This window comes from Agelaius phoeniceus, chromosome 5 (genome assembly GCF_051311805.1).
Source record: "Agelaius phoeniceus isolate bAgePho1 chromosome 5, bAgePho1.hap1, whole genome shotgun sequence".
Lineage (NCBI taxonomy): Eukaryota > Metazoa > Chordata > Aves > Passeriformes > Icteridae > Agelaius > Agelaius phoeniceus.
This window is the reverse complement of record NC_135269.1, coordinates 43,764,308-43,789,989: the sequence shown is the minus strand read 5'-3', so window position 1 is coordinate 43,789,989 and position 25,682 is coordinate 43,764,308. Positions and strand designations below refer to the sequence as shown.

The 25,682-nt window shown below is 39.9% G+C and overlaps 1 protein-coding gene across 1 annotated transcript; it reads right to left on the bottom strand.

Moving 5' to 3' along the window:
* Nucleotides 1-615: 615 nt before the first annotated feature.
* Nucleotides 616-24,483, bottom strand: DBX2 (developing brain homeobox 2). The gene is made up of 4 exons (XM_054632302.2): nucleotides 23,772-24,483; nucleotides 11,828-11,923; nucleotides 7,135-7,322; nucleotides 616-4,678 (listed from the first exon to the last, which is right to left on the bottom strand). Exons 1-4 carry the CDS (start codon nucleotides 24,313-24,315, stop codon nucleotides 4,355-4,357), a joined length of 1,152 nt encoding a protein of 383 aa, XP_054488277.2. The 5' UTR covers nucleotides 24,316-24,483; the 3' UTR covers nucleotides 616-4,354.
* Nucleotides 24,484-25,682: the final 1,199 nt, after the last annotated feature.

The following is a 25,682-nucleotide window of genomic DNA, read 5'->3' as shown; positions in this document are numbered from 1 at the left end:
TTCAGACCCAGGTTTAACTATCCCAGTTTACCTTCCAGTAAAGGTGATCAGCAGTCACCAGGTACACACCTTAGAAGCACACTCATTTAAAGACTTCCTCAGTCCACAAGAATTTCATCCACTGCGAACCTTTCTCTATAGGGGCTTTTTTTCTCTGTAGGTCTCCCTGTGATTCAAAGCTGAGTCTTAAGTTAATTGGACTCTAATTCCTCTCTGTTCCTTTCTAAAGGCACTGGATTTACAGCTATCATCATGAAATCGGTTTGTCTTTCCTTCTAGTATGTGAAAATCAGTAACAGTCTAGATGGTAGAGGGTGCTGAAGCATGTGAATGCACTTAATTTATGTCAGTCTTTTGACTGCAGAACATACATTCATCAGAGGAGCTGTGTGGCTACAGTGATGGCAACTGGTATTTAAAACCCAGTACTAGTAAATCACAGCAGATAAAACAAATCTGATGTATTACTGCAGCTCAGGAGTGACATTTGACCTTTGTACTACTGTTCTGACACTGAAGTTAGTAATGCAGTTTTGTGCCTTAAAGCAGCCCTGTTCTCAGCAGATCATAATACTTGATTCCTGTTTGGCAAAGGATCAATAAAAACAAGGTAACTTTAAGAAAATCATTTTATACTGTAAATATATACAACTAAAGTTTAAGTGCTGACACACCTGTTAAAAATCCAGTTTTTAACAATGTTATATGAGGTGCATGGAGGAGCTAGCTGGTCTTTCATGTTCACAGGCTCACAGCTGTTCACATGCAGTAAAATATGACTGCGGCTGTGTCTAATACAGACTGCAAAAATCTGCATTGTGATACATTTTAAAAGTCCAAGAGCTTAGAAGGAAATCAGCAGCCTCTTCTTAGGTATCAGGGAAGCTCCTCTCCCTGTCTTTAAGAACACACTTTCAAGATCCACATTCAGACCCGTACAGAGGATTGTCAATAGGTGGGATGAGAAAAGTCTCTTCTGTTCCTGAGGCTGCTGTGCTGGGCAGTGAGATCTCTGTGTCAGCAGCACAGCCTGAGAACATGGAAGTTCGCAGCTCGGTTAACAAAGCGAGTACTGAGTCTCAGCCTTTCCTCTCTGTCCTTGTTGTATTCTGTATTACATTAGCATTGATAAGTTGCCAAAACAAACAGAGAGGTGCCCAGTGAGTATAAGTATCTGCTTTGTTTGCAGCCTCTGAAGAGATGAGGTTTTTAACTGTGGTTTGCAATTTGTGGTACCCAAACTCTCCCCAGCCCCAGGATCTCAATAAATGTCCATCATAATACTCCACAGCTGGTAATTAAAGTCTCAAAATGCTACACACAGGAAATACCTCAAATACCCTACAACCATGCTGCAAGATCATCCATCAGGTCAAATCTGTGAAATCCAAGCAGCACTGGTATCTACCGTGTCACTCCCTTACACCAGTTGCACTACACCTTTCACCTCTGCACTGTGTCTGTTATGAAGCAGTTCAAGTATCTGCTGGGCACTTTGCATACTTGTGCTCTCTTCGTTCTTTCTAAAATTAGTAGGCATACCGTATTTGAAGAAACCAAATACCACTTGATCCTTCACAAAGAAAAGACTGGCACTGTAAATATGTTTTTGTATTTGTACAGGGTGCTATTTCTCATTTACCAAGTTTTCACAGTATGGACTGAAGAGAAACTTCTCCTTTATTTAGCACAAAATCAGAGGAATCAAAATTTTGTGTTTCATGGGCCCAAATCATAATTTAATCAGACTATTTTAGATATAATTCAAGATGTGGATGTATACTTTAGGGTTTTTTAAAAAGCTTGGTCAGCATTTTCAGATAAAAAATCTTTTATCTGGCATACTGAAACTTCATTCTAGCTGTAGAGTAAGAACACTGATAGGAGGTGTTAAGAGATTTGGAGAACCTTGAAATGGTTTAAGTTTTAACAGGCTACAGTGAAACCAGAATTTGTTGAATTTAAAACACCTGTAATATTACAATTGCAAAACCAATGCTGCATGAGCCTTGCTTGATCTTTGCCTCAGTGATACAGCCTTCAGATGTATTCTGTTCAGCACATCAGCTCAGTTTTGACAGTAGTTCACATTTTGTGCTTGCAACACCGTGAACTGAAAGAATTTCCCAAGGAGCATTCTGAATCGCATCTCCCATCTCCAAAAGTGTTGCTTCTAGCACTGAGGCTTCATTGACTTGCAGTAAAATAATATGAGCAGTTGGGAAGGCTCCCTTTCCATTAAAGGTGAGATTAAAAAACCCCACCACCCCTATCATACACATTTCCTCCAAAATGGGAAGCACTGATGAATAGATGCACATATATATACACCACCACCTGATCATTAGATGGTACTCTGCAAATACTGCAATGCAATTTCACAACCATCTGGGCTACTAACCTTAGCTGGCTCTTCAGGCAGGAGCTGGCCAAACAGGGCAGGACTTCAACACCAAATTCATCCCCATGTATACACAATCTGTCTGTTCTCCTCCCCACCTTATGTTTCCTGCAGAATCTGAGTTGGTTCTGGGATTTCAATTGCAAGAGAGGAATAAACTTCTCTCATTACTGACCAGTATATAACATGTGTTCAAGGGCTTTCTGAAGGTAGGTGTTGAGACAGCTTACACTAATGAAGATTTGTAAATGCAGGAAGATATAACTTCTTAATTCTTCTGTAATTTGTTTTTTCTTTAAATCAAGCAGAGGAAATCACATGCAAGGAATGCCACATAATGCAAGACCAGGATTGCAAATTTGGCCACTGAGACAGCAGGACATGCACAAGGCAAGGTACAAAACTCACCTTATCGTGCATAAATGATACAAGGATCATCATTGCAATCTCAAGATTTTTAGCTGCAGATATATCCAAACTTCACCTCCCAGATAATATAGCAAGGGGAATAGTAAATCATCTATCAAAAGGTAAAACATTAAATAACAACTTACTCTACAACAATTGCACGGCTTTTTGGAAGATATACAATACAGTTCAAAATATTTGAAGCTCAAGGCAAGAATAATCAGAATAATCAGAAACATTCAAGGCATATATGATAAGAAAAGCCAGACTAGATTATCATAATCTTTCACCTATAAAATGTATCAAAGCCAGAAAGAAAATAGTCCCTATAAAAACATAATGTTCTCCATAAGGTTTTGCCTGTAAGATAAAATATCTTTAGTCTCTCTTCTCAATAAAGGCATCCACAAATGTATGAAAAAGAAAATGAATGCTATGCTCCCATTTTGAGCTATAAAGATTTGCAAATAAAACAAAGAAAGATACACCTAAATTCATAGACTGACCTCCTTAAATTGGATTAAGCAAGCAAATAATTTTAAGTAGCTGTAATAATATTTGAGGCTACTTGTATTACACAGAATACTGTCCTGACTTTGATACAGATATATGCTAATGTGTCCTTACTGGTGCCAGTTTAAACAACAGTAAGCCAGGAATAATGCCACTATTGGTACATCATCTCCATAAGTAATTTTCTGAACTGGCTGTAGTAGCAATTTTTCCAGTTATGCATCTGTTGCTTACTGCATTTTTGGCTACAATTCTGCACACTGTCATTACAGTTTTGAAATACAAAAGACTCTACCAACAGCCAAAAAAAAGACACTGCAATTCAAAGTTAAGAATGCTAGTAGATTCATGCAGGACAGAAAGACAGAAGCCAGTGAACTGCACTTTCCAGTACACACTCTCATCAGAGTTACTTAAACATGGAACATTTTAGGTTGGTTGCCTTTTATTATTGCATAACTTTACCAAGGTTATCAGTTGACCTGTGACCATGCTATTTAAAGCTAATTGAATACTGACATATGTAAAGACAGATGGAGAAAACACACCAAAATGCTTGTATTTGTCCATATGAATCTATTGTGTTATTTAATAAATTTCTAAAAGAACCCAAAACCACTTACTGTCTTGAGATACGAGCTATTTTTATCTCATGCACAGAAGAGATTAATTGGTCTGACTACAATGAGAGATAAAAGTGATTCTCTGTTAGTGTGTTTTTAACTAGCATCACATACAGTGCAGATGTATAAATCAGAGCACAAATTCAGCTTCATGTTCTTCACTTCATTTTACTTACCATCAGTTCCTATTTTACTTTTAAGGTCAGTACAAGACTGGAAAGGACACAAGAAAAAACTGAATATTGAAGAATACTTCTTTAGTCATTAGTTGTTTGTAATTTTAATGGTGTTAGACTTTAGCATATTTTTGAAGCATAAACTAGTTAGCTTTACAATGTTCAAATATTGTTAATCTTAAAAGACCGCTCATTTGAAGCCTGCACTCTGCCACTCCATTTACAAACTGCCCCTACTCCTTTACACTTGATGATGCCTTGTTTGCAGTGTCTTGGTCAGGATACAAATAGAGTGGGCTCTGCAATGAATTTGCTCTTGGAGGTGGTTGTGTAGCAGTCAGTCTTTCAGAATTTCCTGGAGAATTCTCCCTCCACCTTAGACTGGCCCGCTCTTCAGACATTTCCCACACAGATGGGCATGGGGAGGTAAAATTCATGGTGGATCGTGAGAGGTAGTTCTCCTGAAGACCTTCTTCTTGGAGGCACCTGTTAGAAAGCACTTCTTTTTCTTTGGAGTTTCGCCATTTCATCCTTCGATTCTGAAACCAGATTTTCACCTGTTTGCAAATTAACAAGAGATTATTATTATTATTATTATTATTATTATTATTATTATTATTATTATTATTATTATTATTATTATTATTATTATTATTATTATTATTCTTTGCTTTAAACAACTTTGCCCTCACAAGTGTTTTTTTCCTTTTCATCCTCTTAGTTTCACATTCCTTCCTTATTTGTTGTTACAGTAGAGAACCAGTGAAGCCAGCTGACTGATATTATCTGAGGATTTTCCCATCACTATTTACTACACCTGGAACAAATACAAATATTTGCCTTGACTTTCACCACCTACAATAAATTACTTAGCTTAGAGTGGAAAATGGACAGCCCAATAGCTAGGGATAGAAGAGTTTCCTACAAGCAACATCCTTCTTGACAGAAGGGAATTCCCAGAGAAAATTAGTATCATCATTAAGGAAACTAAGTGATATGACTGGTGGTGTGAGGGCCTCTATTAAGTAGAGGCTGTAAGAAGCATGACTGTCCCTTTCACAAACATAGCTAAAATCAGCTTGGCCATACAGAAAAGTGTGTTGTGACATAGGAGACAGGATTGAGGATTTAGAGACATTTTGTCTGCCTGACTACAGTTTTCCAGGAGTTGCCTAGAACTCATGTGATTTTGAGATAAAATAAACTTTTCAAAAACTTTGAGTTGCAATTCTTAATACAAGCATTCAAAGGCATTTATGAAATGCTGGGGAAAGCTTGGGGGAATATACAACCAGGAACTGGTTTTACATGAAGAGAAGAAAGGTAAGGGTGATCAATCAAATTATTCAGATTGTGTTCTCTTTTCCCTTAAACATTTGCATTTAGGTCTAGTATTCAGATACTTGATATGAAGACAAAGGTTTGAGAATCATTGTCTTAGATGACAGGTACTGTTCCTCCAGCACAACTGATCAGAAAATTGAAGAAGTAACCTTCACAGAAACTTCTCTTCCTTTCACGGGGGGAATAAAAAAAGAGACAAATATCATCTGGTCTGTCACTATCACAAAATTATATTCTTGTAGTGGTAGTGGTTATCTATCTATCATTACATAATTTTTTACACACCCAAGCTCTCTTGAATAACATGAGCACAGAAAATAATCTCAAGGAAATAACTGTAATACTAGGAATTTGACTACATTTTGGGAAATTTCTTAGGCAGCACACTGCTGAGCGCAATTGTACATTTTGATTGCAATAGTTTTACTGCAGAGATTACAGTTCTGTACATCACACTGAGAAACACCACACTCTGCTTGTTTCTGTGTTTATTGCTGCAGTGCTTGCAACAGTGTCAGAGTCATCAGGTTGCAAGGAACCACCACAGACCACCAGATCTAACCTCCCGTGCAAACTGGAGCCAACTGCAAAGTTAGATCAAATTGTTGAGAGTCTTTTCAAGTTCTGAAAATCTCCAAGATAGAGATGACAAGAGTTCTCATCACCACTCTCAGGCTTTTCTGTCCCAAGATAGCTTCTGCACATGTATCTTAAGCACTTTCAATCTTACTGCATTCAAAGAAACAAAATTGTACTGTCACGTCTCAGTATTTCATCTGCAATCTAGAGGGCTGCATCTACTCCAGCACCTTCAGAATCCTACCTGTCAGCAACTACCATGTTCATTTTCTGCTGTTACATGCCCTCACAAACTTTTTCCTCCCAGCTTCTTTCAGATTTTGTGCTCTTCAAGCCAGGCACTTTTCCTATGTTTTTATCTGCAGATAGGCGAGGGCCCAAAGATTCCCGATTGTGCTACTGCTGCTCAGCACCACTATTAATACAGCTGTTCAGTCAAAACAGCTCACTGGAGGCATTAGACCCTCAGCTAAACTCTAAAATCCTGCAGCAGACCAACTCAGACTCATGCAAAAAATCCCATGAAATGGGAATTGGCAAGTAAAGTGGGAGTGTTTTAGCAGGTCACCCTGCAAAGTTTTATTTCTTATGGTATCTCTCAGCTCTAAAAATCTCTTTGTGCAGTCAAGTGTCTTTCCATAGGGATGGTTGCCTGTCTGTTGCAGAACAGTTCCAGAGGAAGTGCTGTTGACTGCCTTGTCCCTAGTTGTTCATTTGTGAGGGCAAAGGGTGGAATGAAGGAATGATCTATGCTCTCATGTTTTGCCTTTAGAGCAGTGGGATGGAGCATAGTTCCCTACTATGCTCCATCCAAAGACTCCAAGGGAGCTCTGTCGGACAGCAAAAAACAAAGGGAGTTGGAAATGAAACACAGTGGTCATGTTTCTTTGTGTGAAAATGGAGCCATCAAGTTTTGAATGTGCACACACAGAAAATAAACCAGGAAACTGTTCAATTATTCCCTAGTTTAAACTGCCATTGGTTTACTGAGGTCTTTGCAGGTAAAAGAGCTCAGGGCTGCCCCTGCACTGTTCAGTTTTCCTCCTTCAAAATAATTTTAAAGATTTCTCCCCAGAAGTACATTTCTTACCTGAGACTCCTTTAGACCCAGGTTAAGGGCCAGTTTCTTCCTGTCTGTTTTACTAATATACTTCTGCTTCTGGAACATTTTCTCCAAAGCTTTCCTCTGGTCTTCAGAAAAGACAGCTCTTCTTAATATGCCTCTCCGGGATTTGGAGTTAGACTCTTGGGTCAGAAGAGGCAGCACACTTTCCTCCCCTGTTGGAAATAGATGAGAATTTCCCAAAACATCTAGCACATATCAGAGAAATATTAAGTGCTGTTCATTATAATGTTTGCAGACTCTTGTCCCACTTTTGATTTGTTGGTGTTGTAAGTGTGTTGTAATGCTTCAGTCATGCTCATTAAGGATTAAATCCTCACTTGGATATAGAGGTGCTGTCAGTAGTCAAGAGTCTCCCCCTGACATGGTACAAAGAAAATCAGATGAGTTCATAAAGGAATATTAGGACAGAGGCTACTGCAAAATTCAAATACAGTCAGGGAGGAACTTCACTTTTCTTTGCCTGTCATCACCACTGAGTAAACTGTAACAAGTTTTCCTATGAGTTTATTTACTCCTTGTGTGGAATGTAAAATGAGATAAAAGTGGTCTGTAATAGTGATTCCAAGAAACTAAGTAGGCTTTCCTCTATTTTTTTTTAACTAATGAAAGAGTTTCAGGGTGATCTATTTCTCAGAAAATCCCTGGTCATTCACTTAGTTATTCTGGAAACTACAGCAATTTTTGTATTAGAGGATTTGGAGAGTACTTGGACTTACTTCTTTCAGCCTGGTTTCTAATCCTTTGACATCTCATACCAAGTCCTGGGAGGGCAGCTTTCAGTGTATCCAATCATATCCCCTTAATGCACGCCTAGAGGGAGCCCTACCCTGGAAAACAGCCTCAAAGCTGGGGGACAGAGCTGCAGTGAAGAAGTAGAACTGTTTACACAAAGAGCACAGAAATCCCAAGATAAATCTCTTGTGTTCCTCACACCCAATAAAACCTAAAGCCATAGTGCTTTCCCATGCTCCCTCTTCTCTAGGAAGATATGATGTATGAGAAGCAGTCCTTGGTGAGGCTTCATATGCTTCCAGCTTCCTCAAATACTCAGGAAGCAGGAGCAGGGATCAGTTGAATAGGGCCCGTCATCAAGCAGGGCATGTGATAATTAGGGAGATGCAAGCAGGCCAGGAAACAGCTGCACTTTGGCTCAGAAACCTGTGCCATGGCTGTACAGCCAGTGGCACCTACAATCTTGCTGTAGGAGTGGCAATTCAGATGCAAGCTGCCCTCTTGCTGTCCACCACCTTCTCAAGTCCACGGGCCTAGACTGCCCTCCCAGCTTACAGTTACAGCAGTGGCAAAGGTGTGCTGCTGCTCAATTCCCACAAATTCGTATCAAAGCCAAAAGAAAATTCTCCCTGAAAATCAGATTTTCTAAAATACTAAACTTTTTTTTTGTGTAGAAGTCTATCTATTCTAGTCAGCTGTAATGGGGTGGGGGGGGAAATGACATACATTTTTTCAATTTATATAGTGCTCTTGAAAATACTAATGAAATCCAGATGCAGCTTCCACAAACTGTCCTTGGGGCTACACCACATTTCAACTTCTGTTTATTATACATATATATATACACATGGGTATATGTATCTTTAAACACCCACAGAAAAACAAACACACATATACTGAGGATATTGTAGTATAATGATGAGAAACTGAAGTGTATATCTGTGTCTTGCAAAGTTGACTAAATACTTTTGTAGCCATATGTTACTGGTAACACATGATATTGATATTACTTACACTGCCCCTGCATCCTGCTTCCAGCTCTGACCAGTAGAGCAGAGCATGAGAAGCTGAGCAAGTGTACAATGATTATTCCCTAAAATAAAACCACTCCTGCGAAACCTTACTGATTTAGAGCCCATTGCATTCTGTCAATTCTTTTCTTGAACTTTTCATGTCAAGAAATCAAGATGTTTTTATTTGTCACTCATGACAGCATGTGGTAAAAAATAATTATTATGATTTGCAATGTTACAGTATAAATAATCCTTAATCTATATAGATGTACTTCAATTTTCAAAATTTTATCCAGGACCAGATACAAAAATCATAACCTACTGGTTAATGTCCTGATATTTATTACACTGTGATACACAGTCAGACTTCATCCAAATCACAATAAACCATCTGCAGGACAAAAGTCGAAATACCACAATGGAAGGGCAAGCCAGGATGGTATTTCTCTGGGGACTGCAGAGCCCCTTCATAACCCTCACTGCATGCTCCAATCATGTCTACAAAACTGGGAGCAAGCTGGGAGCCTTCCTTCCTCATGCACGTTTTCTCTCTTTCTTCTCAAACTTAGTGAATTTAGGTACCTTTTTCCAGGTAGCCTCTGAGTAGTTTCTGCTGAATTGTCAGCATTCTCAGCTTTACTGGAAGGTACAGTCTGAGCCAGCAGCAGAACTGGTATCTTCTCTCATCCCCACTGTGGGATGAGAGACACCAGCAAAGGAAGAGGCGTAACAGGGCTGGTCCTTGCCTCCCGGCCTCCGTTCCACAATGGAGTTGTCAGCCAAGGACAGAGGACGCCAAATTATGTGACCCCTTAAAATTTGTCTTGCCTGGCTGGTTGTTAACAGTCAATCAGCAAGGAAACAACCTCCTGCTGAAGCCTCAAGGCACCAATTAATTCCTGTGCAGGCAGTATGTAGGGTCCATCTTAACACCTATATTAGACTAATAGTGAGGCATCTTTACACTCTAAGGCACAATATGTGATGGATTTTAAAAGATTAACTGAACAAAATTTAATGATGAGCAGAATGCTCAGAAGCATTAACAAACAGCCTATGGAACAAAAAATCTGAAACCTACCACCAACTGGGTAGCCTAGAGAATTTTTTTTAAATAAGCCATATTCTAAAATGCACTCCAACTGTTACACAAAAACTAAATTTCAGTTTGCGGATTATAGACCTTTCCAGTGCAGCAGGAGAGGCAGTCATTTATACATTTCAACAATTCCAGCAAAATTAAATATGTCAGTTTGCAGCTCGTCACTCTGAACATGCAGCAGGTTTAATGTTCTGCTGACATAAATGTGACCAACTATTTCCTATGTTACTGATTTGATTTTTGTTAAGTCTTTCCTTTGTATCCTAATATATAGTGATAAATGTCCCCTTAATCTGTGGAACAATCTTCATTTGCCTTCATGGCAGAGACCACCTTGAAGGAGCAAGTAAAAGCTTTAGTCATGGTTTCCATTTTTTCATTAGAATTCAATACATTCTAGTTAAATGGACAATTAATAGGTCACTTCCAAAATAGTAGTGTATCAGTCCTGGTTAATAAACAATCCCCACAGTTGATAATGGGCCTATGTATTCAGCAAGTCCCTGTATACACTCAGCTCATCCACTAAATCCCTTTTCAGGTAGACAGGGTTATATGGGAAGATGAGCTAGAATGAGTCTATAAAAGTCAGTTTCATTCACTGCTTTATTTTTCAGTCAAGTGCTTTAAATGGTGTCCAGAAAATCTCTTGGAATGTGAGACAGGAGAAAAGACTGGCACATAGAGTATTGCTTTATGGCCATACAAAAGGGCAACTGACCCTTGCCCAGGCCTTTTCAATGTGAAATGGTTCCTAAAGTTCATCTGCACAGTGAAAAATTGTGGTGAGGTCGCGTGTGGATGAGTAAAGTGAAAGTGGTGATTGGTCATGGTGCTGTCAGCCATTGTGGGAGAGCCGAGGCCATGTAAAACGCTCTGTGGGAAAGTGTCAGCCCCCTAAAGAGGTGCTCAGAAACTTGCAGCTCATTAAACTGCCAGCATTTGCTGCCTCACTTGTCAAGAATCATTCAACTTAGCAACTGCCCTTCTGAAACATTCATAAAAAGCATGCACTTTAGTCAGGAATGGTTTGAATGCAACTGTGATTAAAAAGTATATGCCAGAGCACATATAAGCTCCACTTTTCATTTGGATTTGACAATAAATTTGTGCTTTTTTTTCTGTTTTGAAGAAAGAGGAAATGCCCCTTCTGTTTTCATTCCTGAGCCCTAAGCACAAAATCATGACTGTCCATTCTTACAACTTTGGTGTGCAATCTTCCCAATCAAGGTTAAATTTAGTTTTGGATTGAATGGACTCTTAATCCTGAATGGATAGTGAACACTTGTCAAAATTCTCTTTAACATACTTCTTCAATTTTTTACATTATAATTAAAAAAGAGAAACAAAATTAAACATGTGCACACATTTGACTACTAGAAAAAGAATGATTGTTGTATTTAAATAGTGCTAAAGCTTCCTGAATCATAATTTACACCCCAAACAAACATTAAAATGCAGCACGCATTTTACGATCCTCCAGCTCTTTTCTTACTTGCAAATGTTTATTGACACTGATTTTTAAAAGAGTTACTGATTTTAAAGAATTGTTTCCAGCAAACTGAAAACAAGGCACTTTCCTAGGTTAGCTCTGTCTGGGTGTCTCAATGCCATTAGAAACCTCTCACAATTGCTCAGTGTACTTAAGTTTGATAAATCTTTGGAAACCCTCTGAATAGGATTGCTGTGATTTTACTAAGGAATTAGCTGCTGCCATTGCATCACCAATTAGTTTTCCAGAACACATTAAATCCTGCTGCTTTGGTTTACAGAATAACTCAAGCATTACTGATGAAGCATAAAAACTTACTTGGAAAAGCAGTGGGGGATGCAGGGTGCTGACAGGACCCACCGCAGCATGCTGAGTAGAATGGCGGGGCTCGGAGAAAAAAGTGTTTGGAAAGAGCTGCAAAGAAAGCATAGATCTAATTGATTATCCATTGAGCTTAGGTGATATTCATAACAACAGTCCTCCAAAAAGTCAGTGTGTAAAGTCCTGCCCCACAAGTTCTTTTTCCTTTTTTCAACACGGTGATATTTTTAAGGCAAACAATGATAAACCAAGTAATTGCTCTTTAATTTAGCAAGGTTCTTTTACATGCGTAGCTTAGCTATAATATGCAAAACTCTCCCTATATTTATAAGAATGAAGCTCTACAGATTAGAAATTTCCTTCTGTAATTGCTGTAATTATGGGAGTTTTCCTAAATATTGGTATTGAACATATTGTTTCAATAATATGTTGTTGAAATAATGAGTATAATGAATCTGAAAGTTATTTAAAATAACTCTAGCAAGCATTCATCTTACAAAAAAAAAATCAGCTGGAACTCCAATGCTTTTAACAGCACTTGAACCAATAAAGTCCTCAACAAGAAACCTTTAGGAATAAAATTTATAAAATGCCATGAGATGAAACAGCTGAGCTCTACAGGCACGGACTACAGGGCCTGATTCTGTTACTCTGACTGTCAACTTAGTCTTGCTGGACAACTGCTCTAAATTTAAATAAACCACTTTGCTGAAGGCTCTGCTTGATACAACAAAAAAATCTGCAAAGTCAACTCACAGTATTAGGTAATATTTGGTAAATTCTTTACAGAGTTTTTTAAATTGCAGTCTCTCATATCTAAAAAGAGCTTCCAAATCATGGAAAGGTCTTTATTATCTATTTATCCCTTATTTTTTTTTTCTATAAAGCTCATGGGATTTTCCATTAATCTTAATTACCTATCAATTTCTGCTTGTACTAGTCAACTATGAAATCTGGGATATTTTTTTGTTTTGAAAAAGACACATCGTTGCTAGAACTGAACACTTGTAAAATGTGATCAGCATCACAACGTCTATGTCACTTCTTGTTTTGGTTTAGGCACAAAATAAGTGGCTCTAGAGCCCGTACTGTAGCTGTCCAAATCTCCAGAAAAAAAAAAAATTAAAAAAAAAAAGTAACTGCAGACTTGGGTAAAAAAAAAAAAAAGAAATCAACAATCAAAAAGAAAAGTAAATAGATACATGTATCTAAGCCATGCTGCTAGTTTTTAAAAGTTTTTCAACTGCAATTAAAAATAAAGATAATTCAAAATTAATTTTCCAAGTATGTATTAGGACCTCAAAATAAGTTTCCTGACCCTTAAATTTGCTGTTATCCCAGAGTAAAAAATTTATTGCTATAGAAGTCTAACTCTAAACATTTTTTAAAGTATTAACTTGCAATTACTAGTTGATAAGCATTTTGCTGTTGCAGCTTTCTATTGAAATTTTGCTGTTTCTAATGAAATACAAATTAACTGCCTGGTTTTGAGGCATATACTTGCAAAACATTTACAAAAAAGAACGATTTACACCAGGCATTAGTATTCTAAAGGTTCTTTTCCACACAAGACCACCAAATGTGGAACCACATCCTTAGAAACTTAAAAGCGTCAAGAACGTGCAGCCAAATACTACCTATCCCATGTATCCAAAGGGTTTTGATGCAAATGGTGAAGTGTGGAAGCTGGAAAGAATCTGAGTAACACAAGAAGCACAGGAGCTGTAGAAGACAAATATCAGCCAACCTCCTGGACATTAGAGCTCGTCATTGACAATATATTTTATCCTCTGAAATTCCCAGACTCTCAGGTGAAGGAGCTTTTCTTCCCTTCCTTGGGAGGCTCATTCCTTGTGCTTTTATCAAATTTCCCTTACAGTCAAGTAAAACTCTCCACCTCTGAAAATATAACTTAGAATACAGAAGATGGCACACTCCATTCCTTTGCTTTCTTCTTAAATGCCTTGGATATTCCTTGGCTGCCATAATGTCCTATTCCCTCCAATCATTGCTCCAACACCTTAATTCATGCCATGCAATTTTTGTCAGACATGTTATCCTGTCCTTGATATTCCCTCTTGTAGTTTCTTAACTCTGTCCACTTCCTTGCTCTGTTTTGATAATGTGGGGTTCATAATGGCATGTGATAAAAGCAGAAGACACCTGGATAAATCAAAATTGAACAAGCTATTGACTCAGATAGAGAGCATGTTCCTGCAAGTAATGACAGGAATAGGAAAGGACAGTTTCCTCCACTCACTACATCTCTCAACAAGTAAGCTGCAAGCATAAAGGTCTGAAGATGGATCACAGTAAAAACTTAAGCAAATTGTTTGCTTAAGCAAACTCCAAGCAAGCAATATATTTCCATGGAAGTTGCTGACAATGATTTAATAGAGTAGCACAGTACCATGATGCAAACAGAAGAGATCTTGATACTAATTCTGCTCAAGCTGATAGAAATCAGGAGTCTGGCTTACCTGGGCATTTTACTTAATTCTTTCAACCAACTGCTGCTTTTTTTGCCCGCAGGGCATGTATCTCTATGAAGCAGAATATTTGCTTAAGAAGTAAAATGCAGGTGAAATCCTCAAATCCTACTTTGAACAAAGAGGTTCCTTAGCTCACTTCTCAATATTTAGTCTAGATCCTGAGTAAAAAACAATGCCATGATGTCTATGCCTATAGCCAACATGTACGTCCAGTTTGTAACCCTTTTTAATGTGCTGCAGCTATACTGATGCACAGGTGAATTTTACATTACATACATTAAACTACACCCCTTTATCTACTGAAGCTGTTGCACTCAAACCAATATGCAGCAGTTCTGCAGAGTTACATCAGTAAAAACAATGTGACATAATACAGAGATACTCAACTCTGTCTTGGGAGTTCTACATACAGAAAAATGTTAATGCTTCAACATATCCTTATATTTTATACAAGTATATATAAATATATACTCATATTTTTTATCTTCGATAAAAACAATACAGTTCATCACATTAAATGGCTTCCACTACCTGTATGAAACTCCATTAACAGAATTAAAATTGCCTAGAATTATGCTGAAATTATACCTGAAGAAATGGCATAATATAGTTTGGGAACAATATAGAGGAAGCACTACCTATTATTTTCTTTTCACATACATCACAGCAACTCTATCAATATCTGTTGAACAAGAGACCTAAAGCAAACACTCTGTGCTGTTCACATAAGGCTGAAAATTGCTGAGATGTCAAAATATTAATTATGCCATTTTTTGGCCAGAATGAGGTACACAGTTACCAAAAGGCAGCTGCTGCTCCCAGAGACGTATAGGAACTTAAAGCAGGGGCAAAATCCTAATAATTTGTATTCAGGACACTTAAGCCTTTATCTGCTTTATATCTTCATTTTATAAAACCGAGACTGTGTGGAATTGTTTCACAAAACTCAGTCTTTACAGGTTTAGCTTCACACATGCATGAAAAGTATCAAAGTGTAAGTGCCTTTTGGCACTCCAAAAACTGTACTATATGCCTTAAAAGAAAATGCATTGGATCATATATACAAAAGTATTAAATACCTAGGGTTTGGGTTTTTTTCATAAAACAAATACTTTTGACACTGGTGCTGTATGCAAATTCTAGTAATAGTGTTCACTACATTTATCTTAGTGAACAGAAATAATTTTACAGACAATAAAATAATACTAAACATGTAAACAGACCTCAAGCTTATCTAGTGCTAAAACTCAGAAAGCATTTCAGATACTAATATTTTAAAAGACACTGTCTGCTTTGAAAATATTATAAATTCAAAAGCCCTTCCATTAGAAAAAGTCATACTGGCAATGGGATCAGAAGTTTTCCTTCCAACTATCCATCATTTTGAGAGTAAGGTTCCTAAATACAGTCCAGCTCAGTTATGCAACTTTGAAAATGGCTTATTATTAAGGACCCTGTTTTCTCTTTCTAATTCTACTGTTGTGAAATAAGTCAGTAAAGAGTGTAGGCTATCAGCCATCAGGAAAGTGGGAAGGGGTAAAGGAAAAATGGCTATTAAGGGAAAGTGAAACTGATGGTAAACTCCTGGTATTATCCATACAGGCTCCTTCACTGCACATTCTGCTAGTCTGTGGGGGGGGGTTTAAAGATAACTGATAAAAATGTGGTATCAGCCTGTGAAGAGAGCTGAAACACCTCCAAAAAGATTATTCAGAAAACTGCCTAGAGCCAGCTAACAAAACTAACAACAGAAGCAGAGAAACCTCAAGCCGCGTGAACACTTCAATTCTTCAAACATGCTAAGTCCACATGAACTGCTTTCCACCACGATGTCTGGGTTCCAGCCCTTGCAGGAAACTTAAAATATATTATCAGTAAAACTATCATATTTCATCTGAGAACCTTGGATGGTTTGTGCCCATAACATGGGCACAACTGGAATTTCCTACTTACAACCATTCTTGGCAATATTTAAAGCAGGCTTTTGCAAAGCTGCAGGGAAGTGTCATGTCATGAAGAGTTCCCTGAAAACAGTCCAGCAGTAGCTCTACCAGCTTAGTGATCCAGCTGAGCTGCATTTCTGCTCCCAAACCACAAGCCCTGGACCTCATGATGAGTCACTGCTCTTTCCCTAGCAGTTACTGTCTTTAGAGTGCAACGTTCCAGCAGCAGTTGTGCACCCCCAAAGCATTTCAATCAGCTGAAGAAGAGCCTCCAACTGCAAGAACAATGCAGCAGCCACTGCCATATCCCACCCAAAAGCAACTGCCATCACGTGGAAGTGTAAAAACTTCCTGCAAGAGCCTGTGGTGCAGGACCCCGCAGAACTGGCTTTCCTGCACTCCCAAAGTTACCATTTGCTTCCTATTTATTCCTGTAAAACACAACCACATGAATGTTCAAAGGAAGTGAAGCCAAACAGGTAAAGCAGAGTAGCATCCACAGATCAGTTTTTGAAAACTGCCAAACATTCAGAGAAAGGGTTTCAAAGTTCTAAATATATATATTTTTAATTCTTACACAAAACATGGATGCAAAGAGTGGGCTTACATTTTTATGCTGGGTTGTGGTGGGGCTTTCAAAAATTGACAGAGCAGCCCCCAAAATGGGCTTGAAATGTGCTAACAGCATAATCATCACTTGCATCTACAGCAATGTAATGGCCAAGAGCATCACACTGCAGATTATCTGAAACTACATTAATCACTGTCAGTTTTCAGAGGCATCATTCACATGCCTAATTATTATGTTGTAATTTGTTGTACATGATTTTCATCACCTGAGGAAATACACCAGCTTGAGGCTGGTGACAATACATGGTCAGATCTCACGTGTACAACCCAAAGCAACAACCAAACCCCACAATGTTTGCCAAAGACTCCATGGGTACCCTGTTGTCAGGAGTAAAAGTGGCTTTTACCCTCTCCGTTCCTCCTACACAGCCTTGCTATTGAGAAGATGGGAATCTACCTGTGGATTTACAATTTTTTTCTGGCTTTGTCGTTCCTCAGGATGCCCATGTACTAGTGTGCCTCAGCACTTTATGATTACCAGTTCTTGTCAAAACAGGCATCACTGTCAGTTCTCTGTCTTAAAGTTCAGTGTCTTGCCCAAGTTCCTTGTCTGGGCCTCCTGTTCAGACAATGAGAAGAGAGAAGTAGCTCTACATAACAATTCATCACCTTAAAACTGAAGACACAGAACGTGTCTCTGGAGGCATCTCTTTCTATTGACTACAGCTTAGACAAGACACCTACTTTTTATTAAACAGCTGAATGGTCATGACATTCTTCTTGTCCCTCATAGGTAACATCAAAAGAATACTATCATCTGTACAGCCATAAAGACTCTAAAAGTGTAAAAATTCAGCTAGAAAGTCATTAGTTATTTTCTTTGATTTTCAACATATGTTTAGACATTTGTTTAGAAATTATTTCCTCCAGCATGGCAAAATTAAGGCCAGCTGCTGGAAGTCGACATTTCACTGGTTTTTCATTGTTGCAGCACTAATTCAAAATTGTACAGGAGGCCAAAATGCACCATTTATTCCTGGGGTATGCACTGATTAGCCAACTTTTTTTACCTGGAGCAGTCTTTACTTGTTGCAGTGTTGCTAGCTCCAAACAGACAAAAGTCCCAAGATAATAGAAACAGTGTTAGAATAAAAAATAACACATGGCAAATTCTTTTTTCTTTTTTTTTTTTAACAAAACAGGTTTAGTATTTTTACATTTGTACAAGGAAATACTTTTTCAAGTTGAAACTTGAGATGGTCACATAGTCACAAGGAGGTAATATTCTCAACAAACATTCAGAATACCTCAAGAGAATTATATGCTGCAACTACAGACAAAAGAAGCCTCTCATGAAAAATTTTCATAAGCTTTTCAGCACAAAACAAAGGCCACTTCTCCAAAGTGACAACTCACCTCAAAGCACAGTCCAGGTTACTAAAAATACTTGGATGTATAATTTTATAAATATCAGGGTCTACATAACAAAATACAGACTCTTACTGCTTTATATACCTGCAGTTGTTTTCAATTGGAAAAAAACCAAACTCCCCTTTCTGCTGGGTGGTCATGACTGACCACAAAACTACCATGTAAAACATCAATTATTTTGCAGAGCTGCTTTATAAAAGAATGCAAAACACCTTCAGAGGGCAATGGAAGCAGAGAATTCACCTCCCAAAATTTAGGAGGAATTCTTAACAGAAAACAATAAAGACACAGTACAATAAAACCTGAAATCTGCACTTGAGTTTGCCTGATGAGATTAATCCTTACCACAGTCATGTGTTTTCTAAACCCATGAGCAATATACTACAGGATTTCAGAAGACCAGCTCTTTCTGCTGTACCAAATATATTTCACAGAAGTTAATTCAGTTACTGTAGGCATGACTGATTCCATGGTTTCAACTCAGTCAATTTCTTTTGTACAAACTCCACCACTTGTCTTCCTAGTGCAGCTCTGAGATCTTCTGGTAGTATCTAAATCTTGCCAAGGACCAAACTTGGGATCCTCTTCCTTCCAAGAGCCGGCACCGCAAAAGCAGCCAAAGGAAGGAGCGGTGTCCAGCCAATGCTCGTACTCCTCACCGAGCACAGACTGCCAGACTAGCGGCTGGGTCGCAGAGGAGCTGGCACTAGTCTAGCTCTGGCAACCTCACAATGAGGACAACAGTTTGTCCTTTAAAAGCCATTTTGCAGCCACTCTTAAAATATGCTGGGCATTCCAGACCAATTCTATTAAATGGCTCACAAAGTTAACTGGAAACAGGAAACGTGCTAGTCTGTGATTTCTAATACTTACAAAAACTCCTTTGCTTCCAAAGACAAACTTTCAAAACAATCACAGTGTCTCAGTGCTCCTAGCAATCAGAGAATAAGAAAAGATGCCAAATAGATCTCCCCACCTTAAAGAAACTTTCTATCTCCAGAAAACACCAACAAAACAAGAAAATCCTAAGACTTGTCAGTCAACTTGCCTGAGTTAGATGAGTCAAGAAAAAACATTGGGCTCTTTCCTGTCTTTTATTTTACTGAAAGCTAGTGTTACATGTCGCTTGAGGACACACCCTGGCTGCCAGTTGGCTTGAAATCAATAATTAATAAGCATTAATTCACTAAGAAGAGGTCCAAAATGAAAAAAAATCACTTAAATTTCAGTCATTTAATTGCCTCCAATTGGTTGTCATAAAGAAACACAAGACACTTTATTAAATATGAGAAATAAGATATGTTTGATTCAGGATAGAATTGGTGTCATCACCTGAGAAGGAAAAAATTGACATCATTTTCCAGAGACTTAGCCTGCAGAAGATTTGGTTTAATTTCCTTGCAATGCTACCAGTTATCTGTATTATGTCAGGTAAGTCACCTCATTTGGTTTTGCTCCAGCTTCTCCTCTACACAACAGAAATCTCTCCTATCTCACTGGCTCAATGTGATGATAACTGCATCAAAATGTAAAGTACCCAAATGTTACAGAAAGAAAAGACACATCGATAGCACAAATGTATCTGGATATGTATTAAGTACATCTATAGATGCTTACTCAAAGTCCAATTTATATTTACTATATAGTTCTTCTGTTTTCTTTTTTGTTATGCTTGCTGTCCTTCATTCTGCTCTCTTGTATTCTGATGCTTTAGTCAAAAATCCCCTAAGATAAATTTCTCAGCAGGTTTTACAATGGAATTATCTCACTGTTTGTTTTGCTGCAGTTTTCAATTTCCTTTCTCTGTTCATCTACAAAAATGCCAAAATTAAAGCAGAAAGCCACATTCTTGCCACATGACCATGTTCACACTGTACAGCACTTCCTGTCAACCTCCTCCTGGACAAATTACTTAAGAAGAGCAGAGATATTTAGAAAAATTATTTCAGGTAGCAGAGTAACTTCACATTTCCCAAGGAGGTCACTCAGCTCTAGTGCCAGCCAATAATTCTGGAAACTAAGTCATGAGAAAATATTTGAAGTAGACCTCTTTACAGCACCTGTGCTACAAGACACAGCATCTCAGCATCCTCACATCCGATTTTTATGTGTCAGAAAACACTGAAGAAAACTGTCAAGTCTTCTAATTTATCAAGAATACAACAATAGGCTTGGAGTCAAGGGACTAAAACCCAGATTAGCAAGAGGAAATTGAGGACAGCACAGAGGAAAGGGGCTTCAGAAGAAGTGCTAGAAAGCCTGTGGTAATCCCAAGCCAGTATAAATTGGTATACCACTGCAGAAGGCTCATGAGTTTATCATATAGCAGTAATGCTCCTTCTTTTTTTCTTTCCTAAGTTTTACATAACATGCTCTTTGCTCATGTTCTTCTTAAATTAAACCAAACTAATTTCAAATACCTACAATGATTACATTTAATTTTACATGTATATAGTGATGGAAAGTGATTATTTAAACCTTTACAGACAGCAAATATATTTATTTCTACTATGCTCATTAGATGATGTAATATTTAGGGTGTGACACTTCCTGAGTTCTTGTTCACTTTTTTATTTGCAATAATTTTGTAGGAGATGTACGTAAAATACACATGCAGATAAGCACTTGAAATAGTCCAACTAATACTTTGAAACCTGTAAATTTTGGGTAGGAAACTTGCTGATACAACTCAGTTGCTCAGGAGTTACAAAAGGAGAAATTACCATGATGAGATAGCCCAGCTCAAGAATGCCAACCCATCTGGTCTCTTTTGCCACCATGGATAAGTGTTTTCCAATTTACAGAAAGAATACAGGATTTACATTCGTTAGCACTTTTATGTTAAAAGGTACCCTAAAATGGAGTGCTTTCTTCAAGTCTTCCCTTTGTAGGTACTGTGGATACATATAAAAAGGTTCAGCTTATTCAGTTAAGTCTCTGGTGTGATTTTATACTTCCTTCTTTTTGAGAACTTTTGGTGACCTCACCAGAATTTGGGACAACATGAGTAATATACTGTTTCCAAAGTCTGGTACTTTTTCAATTTCCTTTATTTTTTTTTAATAAAAAAAATAAAAGAAAACTTGGCTTATGCGAAGCTAGTTTGTTAGGGAACTTTCAGTCCCTGCATGATCTATAAAGCACTTGTTAGTTCAGAAAGATTTTTTGAAAAAAAAAAGCTTGCATTCTCATTTTCAATAATCTTTTTAAAGACTTCGAGAAAGATTTTCCAAAATGCCATGTGATTTTGGGGTTCCAAATATGAGCTTATTAAAAAAAAAAAAAAAATCAGTAAATTAAAAAACCCTACCTAGCACAACTTCCTTAGTCAAAATATCTTCATTAGTCCCTGAAGGCTAAAATTTTTGTTCTGCCAAAATGCTCCTTTGCCCTACCACTGTATAAACAAGAAACATTACACGCAGCCTGACCACCCCAGCCCTACTCACAAATGCAGTGTCTGGTCTGAACAGTTTCCTCAGTATACGCCTACACTAGAGACAAGAGACTCCTTAGAAACCACAAACTGGCTCAGCAAGACAGTTCCAATCTAACTCAAATTTATGAATGTTGAGACAACTAAGCATCCTCATCACTTTAAGACATACAAGTGAGATCAGAATCAACATATCCCTGTTGGAATATAAAAGTCACTGTCGCAAGAGTACAGTCACAGGAGAATTTTCTTCTGGGTGCAAGATGAATGAGGAAACACCAGTATTTCTCCTTGCTCAAATCTAAGAGCCTGGTGCTTTTGCCAAGATCTGTGGGAGCTGTGGAATGAGAAGAAGCATAGGTCTAGACTTCAAATCGCTAGGCAGACCTAACATACTAAAATCACAACTACTGCTATGGGTCAATCAAAAGAAGAAATAATCCTGGAAACAAGCATTTGCAAAACTTGGCATTCGGGAACTTCTGCAGCAATTTACCCACAGCTTTTTAAAACAAACAAACAAAAACCCAGTCAAACAAACTAACAAGAACAAATAAAACCCAACAAAATACCTTTACCTCTAGCAAATAAGAGTGCTGGGGCATCTACTATCTTCTCTCCACAAATAAATATAGCATTTTCTCTAGAACTTTTTTTCAGGGTAAGGGCAAAGGGCAGGCAGGGATAATATTCATCAAATTGCAGGAAGATGATACTTGTCCTGTTCCCTGGCCTAGCCTATAGTTAGTTAAACACGTTTAAGTAACTGATATGCTTAAGGTGACACTTACCTGAGAGGTCAGGAGCATTCAGAAACCTTAATGTACACCGTGACTCTCTCCTGCCTACCTCTAAAGTACATAATGCTAAAGGATTAAATACTACTTTGAAATTTGAAGAACAGTTTGCAGAATCTAATTGAAATTAAATTATGTTTGAAAAGAAAACAATTACTTCTGTTTTCAAAACAAACCTTTTGGTTTCACATCGCAAAGACTTAATTAAATAAATACAATTCTGCTTGTCTGATTTTCATTTTAAACGCATTTAAAACTGTACTATCATAAATAAAAATTCTTAAAATACCGCATAATATTGGAATAATTTATGCATTCTAATAGAAAAGCAAAATACTATATAGATAGCGAGTCTAATACCAAATTTAATGAATTGACTACAATCAGTTCCATGACTAACAGAAGTACACATTTCTTAAAGTATGTTGCTCGTGCCCAGACAAAATGTATCTATACGAAAATCGGCACATTCAAGAAACTGAATAGGTTTTGTAAACCTGTTTGTTTCCAATCCTACGGCACGGATTCCTGCGGGCCCCCGGCGGCCGCGAGCTGGTCCCCACCGCCCGACAGGGCGCTGGCTCTCAGTGTGACACCGGGCTGATAACGCACCTTTACACCTCTTTAAAACTTTTTTATTTTCCCCCGTCCCTGGTGGTTTTGTCAAAACTTCCAGAAAACTGCCTGTTCTACGTGGCTTAATCCTCCTTTTGGCAGGAGGAGCCGGGTCCTCCACGCCTTGCTGTCCCGCAAAGCAGGGCGTGTAGAGAAATGGGCTGCTGACTCCCGAGCTATCGCTACTTAGGAAATGGGACCGCTCGCCTTCCTCCCAAAACTTGGAATTTCAGACTTTCGCGGAGCGCCTGTTGGCGGCGAAGCTTCTACCACCTCTGGAGTCTGCGGGACGTCAAGACCTGAAAGAACTGCGATTAGGGGCGTTTAACAGCACCCGACGCGGCCATCGCGGGACTCTGCTGCGCTCTCTACACCCACAGGTGCGCCGGCCGCCCGCACCACCTGCTCTAAGCGTCCCGTTGCCAGCGGTAGGGCGAGATCCTCGGCCGGAGCCCCGGGCGCAGCCCCCGCCGCGCCCCGGCGGCACGGCACCCACCGGGGCTCGGCGTCCCGCCGCCGCCTGCGGGCTCCTCGGAGCGGCCGCGCCTCTCCTGCCGCCGTCTCCGCCGTGCGGAGCGCGGGGCCGAGCCCTCGGCAAGCCCCTCGCTCCCGCTCCCGTCTCCCCGGCGGCAGGACGCGGGAGGGGCCGGCGCTCACCTGTGGCTGCCGGCGGGAAGATGCCGCCTCTCTCCGCCGCCGCGGCCCGCGCTGGCGGGCGGCCGCCGTCCGCCGCCGAGGGGTTAAGCACTTGGAAAGCCCATCTTGCCGGGAATGGACCCCCTGAGGGGTTGATTTGTTCCGCCGCGGGGCACAGCTTGAGGGGCACGGGGTTGGCGGGGAGGGGACGGAGCTGGGCAGGGCTCGGAGCCCCGGCCCGCAGCAAGTTCTCGATGAGGAAACTTTTGCCAAGGTTGCCGAAGCCCGGCGCCGCCGGCAGGTTGAGGAGAGCCGAGGAGCCCACCAGGTCCCAGTAAAGGGCGCTGGGCAGCATAGCGAGACTTTGTACCCTCCTCGCCCTGCCCAGCCCGGCCCGGCCGCCGCGGCCCCTCACTGGGCTGGGACGGGGCGCCGGGCTATGGGGCCGGGCGGGCTGGCGGGGCGCCTCCCCGAGGGCTGCGGGGAGCGGAGCGGAGGGCTCGGTGAGGCTGTCCGTGGAGACGCGGCGCCTCTCCGCCGGGCTGGAAGGTGTGTCCAAGCGCATTCATTATGTCAGCCGGGGACGAGGAGTGATGGACGCGGCCAACAATGCCGCCTTGCCCAGCAGCCCCCCGGGGAGGGGGCAGGGCGGGAGCCGAGGTGGCTGTCCCGCCGTGCCCGCCCCGACATGGCGGCGGGTCGCGCCTCCGCTGAGGGTGCACCTGTGCGGGGGGACGGCCGGCGAAGGGAAAGGCCGCTGGCCTCCGTCCCGGCGGGGAAGTGGCTCCGGTGCTGGCCGCGGAGAGATCATGTCGACCTAATGATCCCATGAGGTAATGGGAAGATAGTCATTAGCTCACTCCCTCTGGGCATTTTTATCTGGCCTTTTTTTTTTTTTCCTTTAGTTACCCACACACAACATGCACGCTGGATTTTCAGCATTTGTCTTAATAAATCTGATTAAGATCAGCACAGTACTGTTAATCATGTTTTTTTCGAGACGTTGGATGAAGCTTTGTGTGGGCATAAACATTCTTTGTCCGGAATAGCTTAGTCCATTTCTACTTCCTGGCATGTATTCTTCTTTATTTGCTTACAAATCACGTAATATAGAAAAGATGTCTCATTTTGCAGTTCAAACATGCAAGCAGAAAGTTAAAAGTGAATGCTGTTCCAAAGTCCTGAAAGCATCTTCCTGTTTTGCAGAGAAATCCTTTTATTTCAAAGCAACTCTTCACCAGTCTAATCTTGAGGATATTCCCTGCAAAATCCTCTGCAGGAGGTGCATTCCTTATTTTTGTATGGCAGCAGAGGCATAACACTTGGACATCAGGGTGGTTCAAAGCTAAAGCCAGCTGGACTAGAGGAATCATCTGTGCCCTTGGATGAGAAACGGGAAGAATGTCTTAACTGCAGTGGGACTAAGTAATACCTTGGGGAATATAAATTAGATGCTCACATGTCTGAATCTTTCCTTTACATCTTAGGGTAGGTTGGTCCTGCTAGAGTTTTGGCACTTAATTCCATTGGTACTAAGATGTGGTGAATGAGAGCTTAAGACTTGAAAAGGCTGCTTCATTCCAGAGACCCATGTAGTTTGACCTTTTCTTACAGCAGTGGCTGTGAGCAGGAAGAAGTCCAAGATGAGTCTGATAGTTTTGCCCTGATACATTCTTAGCTGAAACAATTTCCACAGCTTGAGCGCTTTTATTGGCAAATCTGAAGGCCTTCATCAAATGATATTAATGCAAGTATTTTACTCATGAGCATTTTGAGACTCTTGCTTCTTGTTGTAGAATGGACAGAATCCAAGCTGTTGTATCCCAGGCTACATCTGAAGCTACTGTGTATTGTTGTAGTCTAAGGTGCAGAAATTATGTTTCTAAGGGAAAGAAACAAGTCAGGAGGGCACTGGCTTCTGAGCATTGCAAG

Bases quoted from the DNA above. Each gene is read 5' to 3' on its own strand.
- DBX2 (XM_054632302.2), bottom strand. From the start codon at position 24,315: ATGCGCTTGGACACACCTTCCAGCCCGGCGGAGAGGCGCCGCGTCTCC. The intron at 11,924-23,771 runs GTGAGCGCCGGC...CTTTCTTTGCAG, and splicing joins CTTCCCGCCGGCAGCCACAG to CTCTTTCCAAACACTTTTTT. The intron at 7,323-11,827 runs GTAAGTTTTTAT...TATTTCCAACAG, and splicing joins ATCCCCCACTGCTTTTCCAA to GGGAGGAAAGTGTGCTGCCT.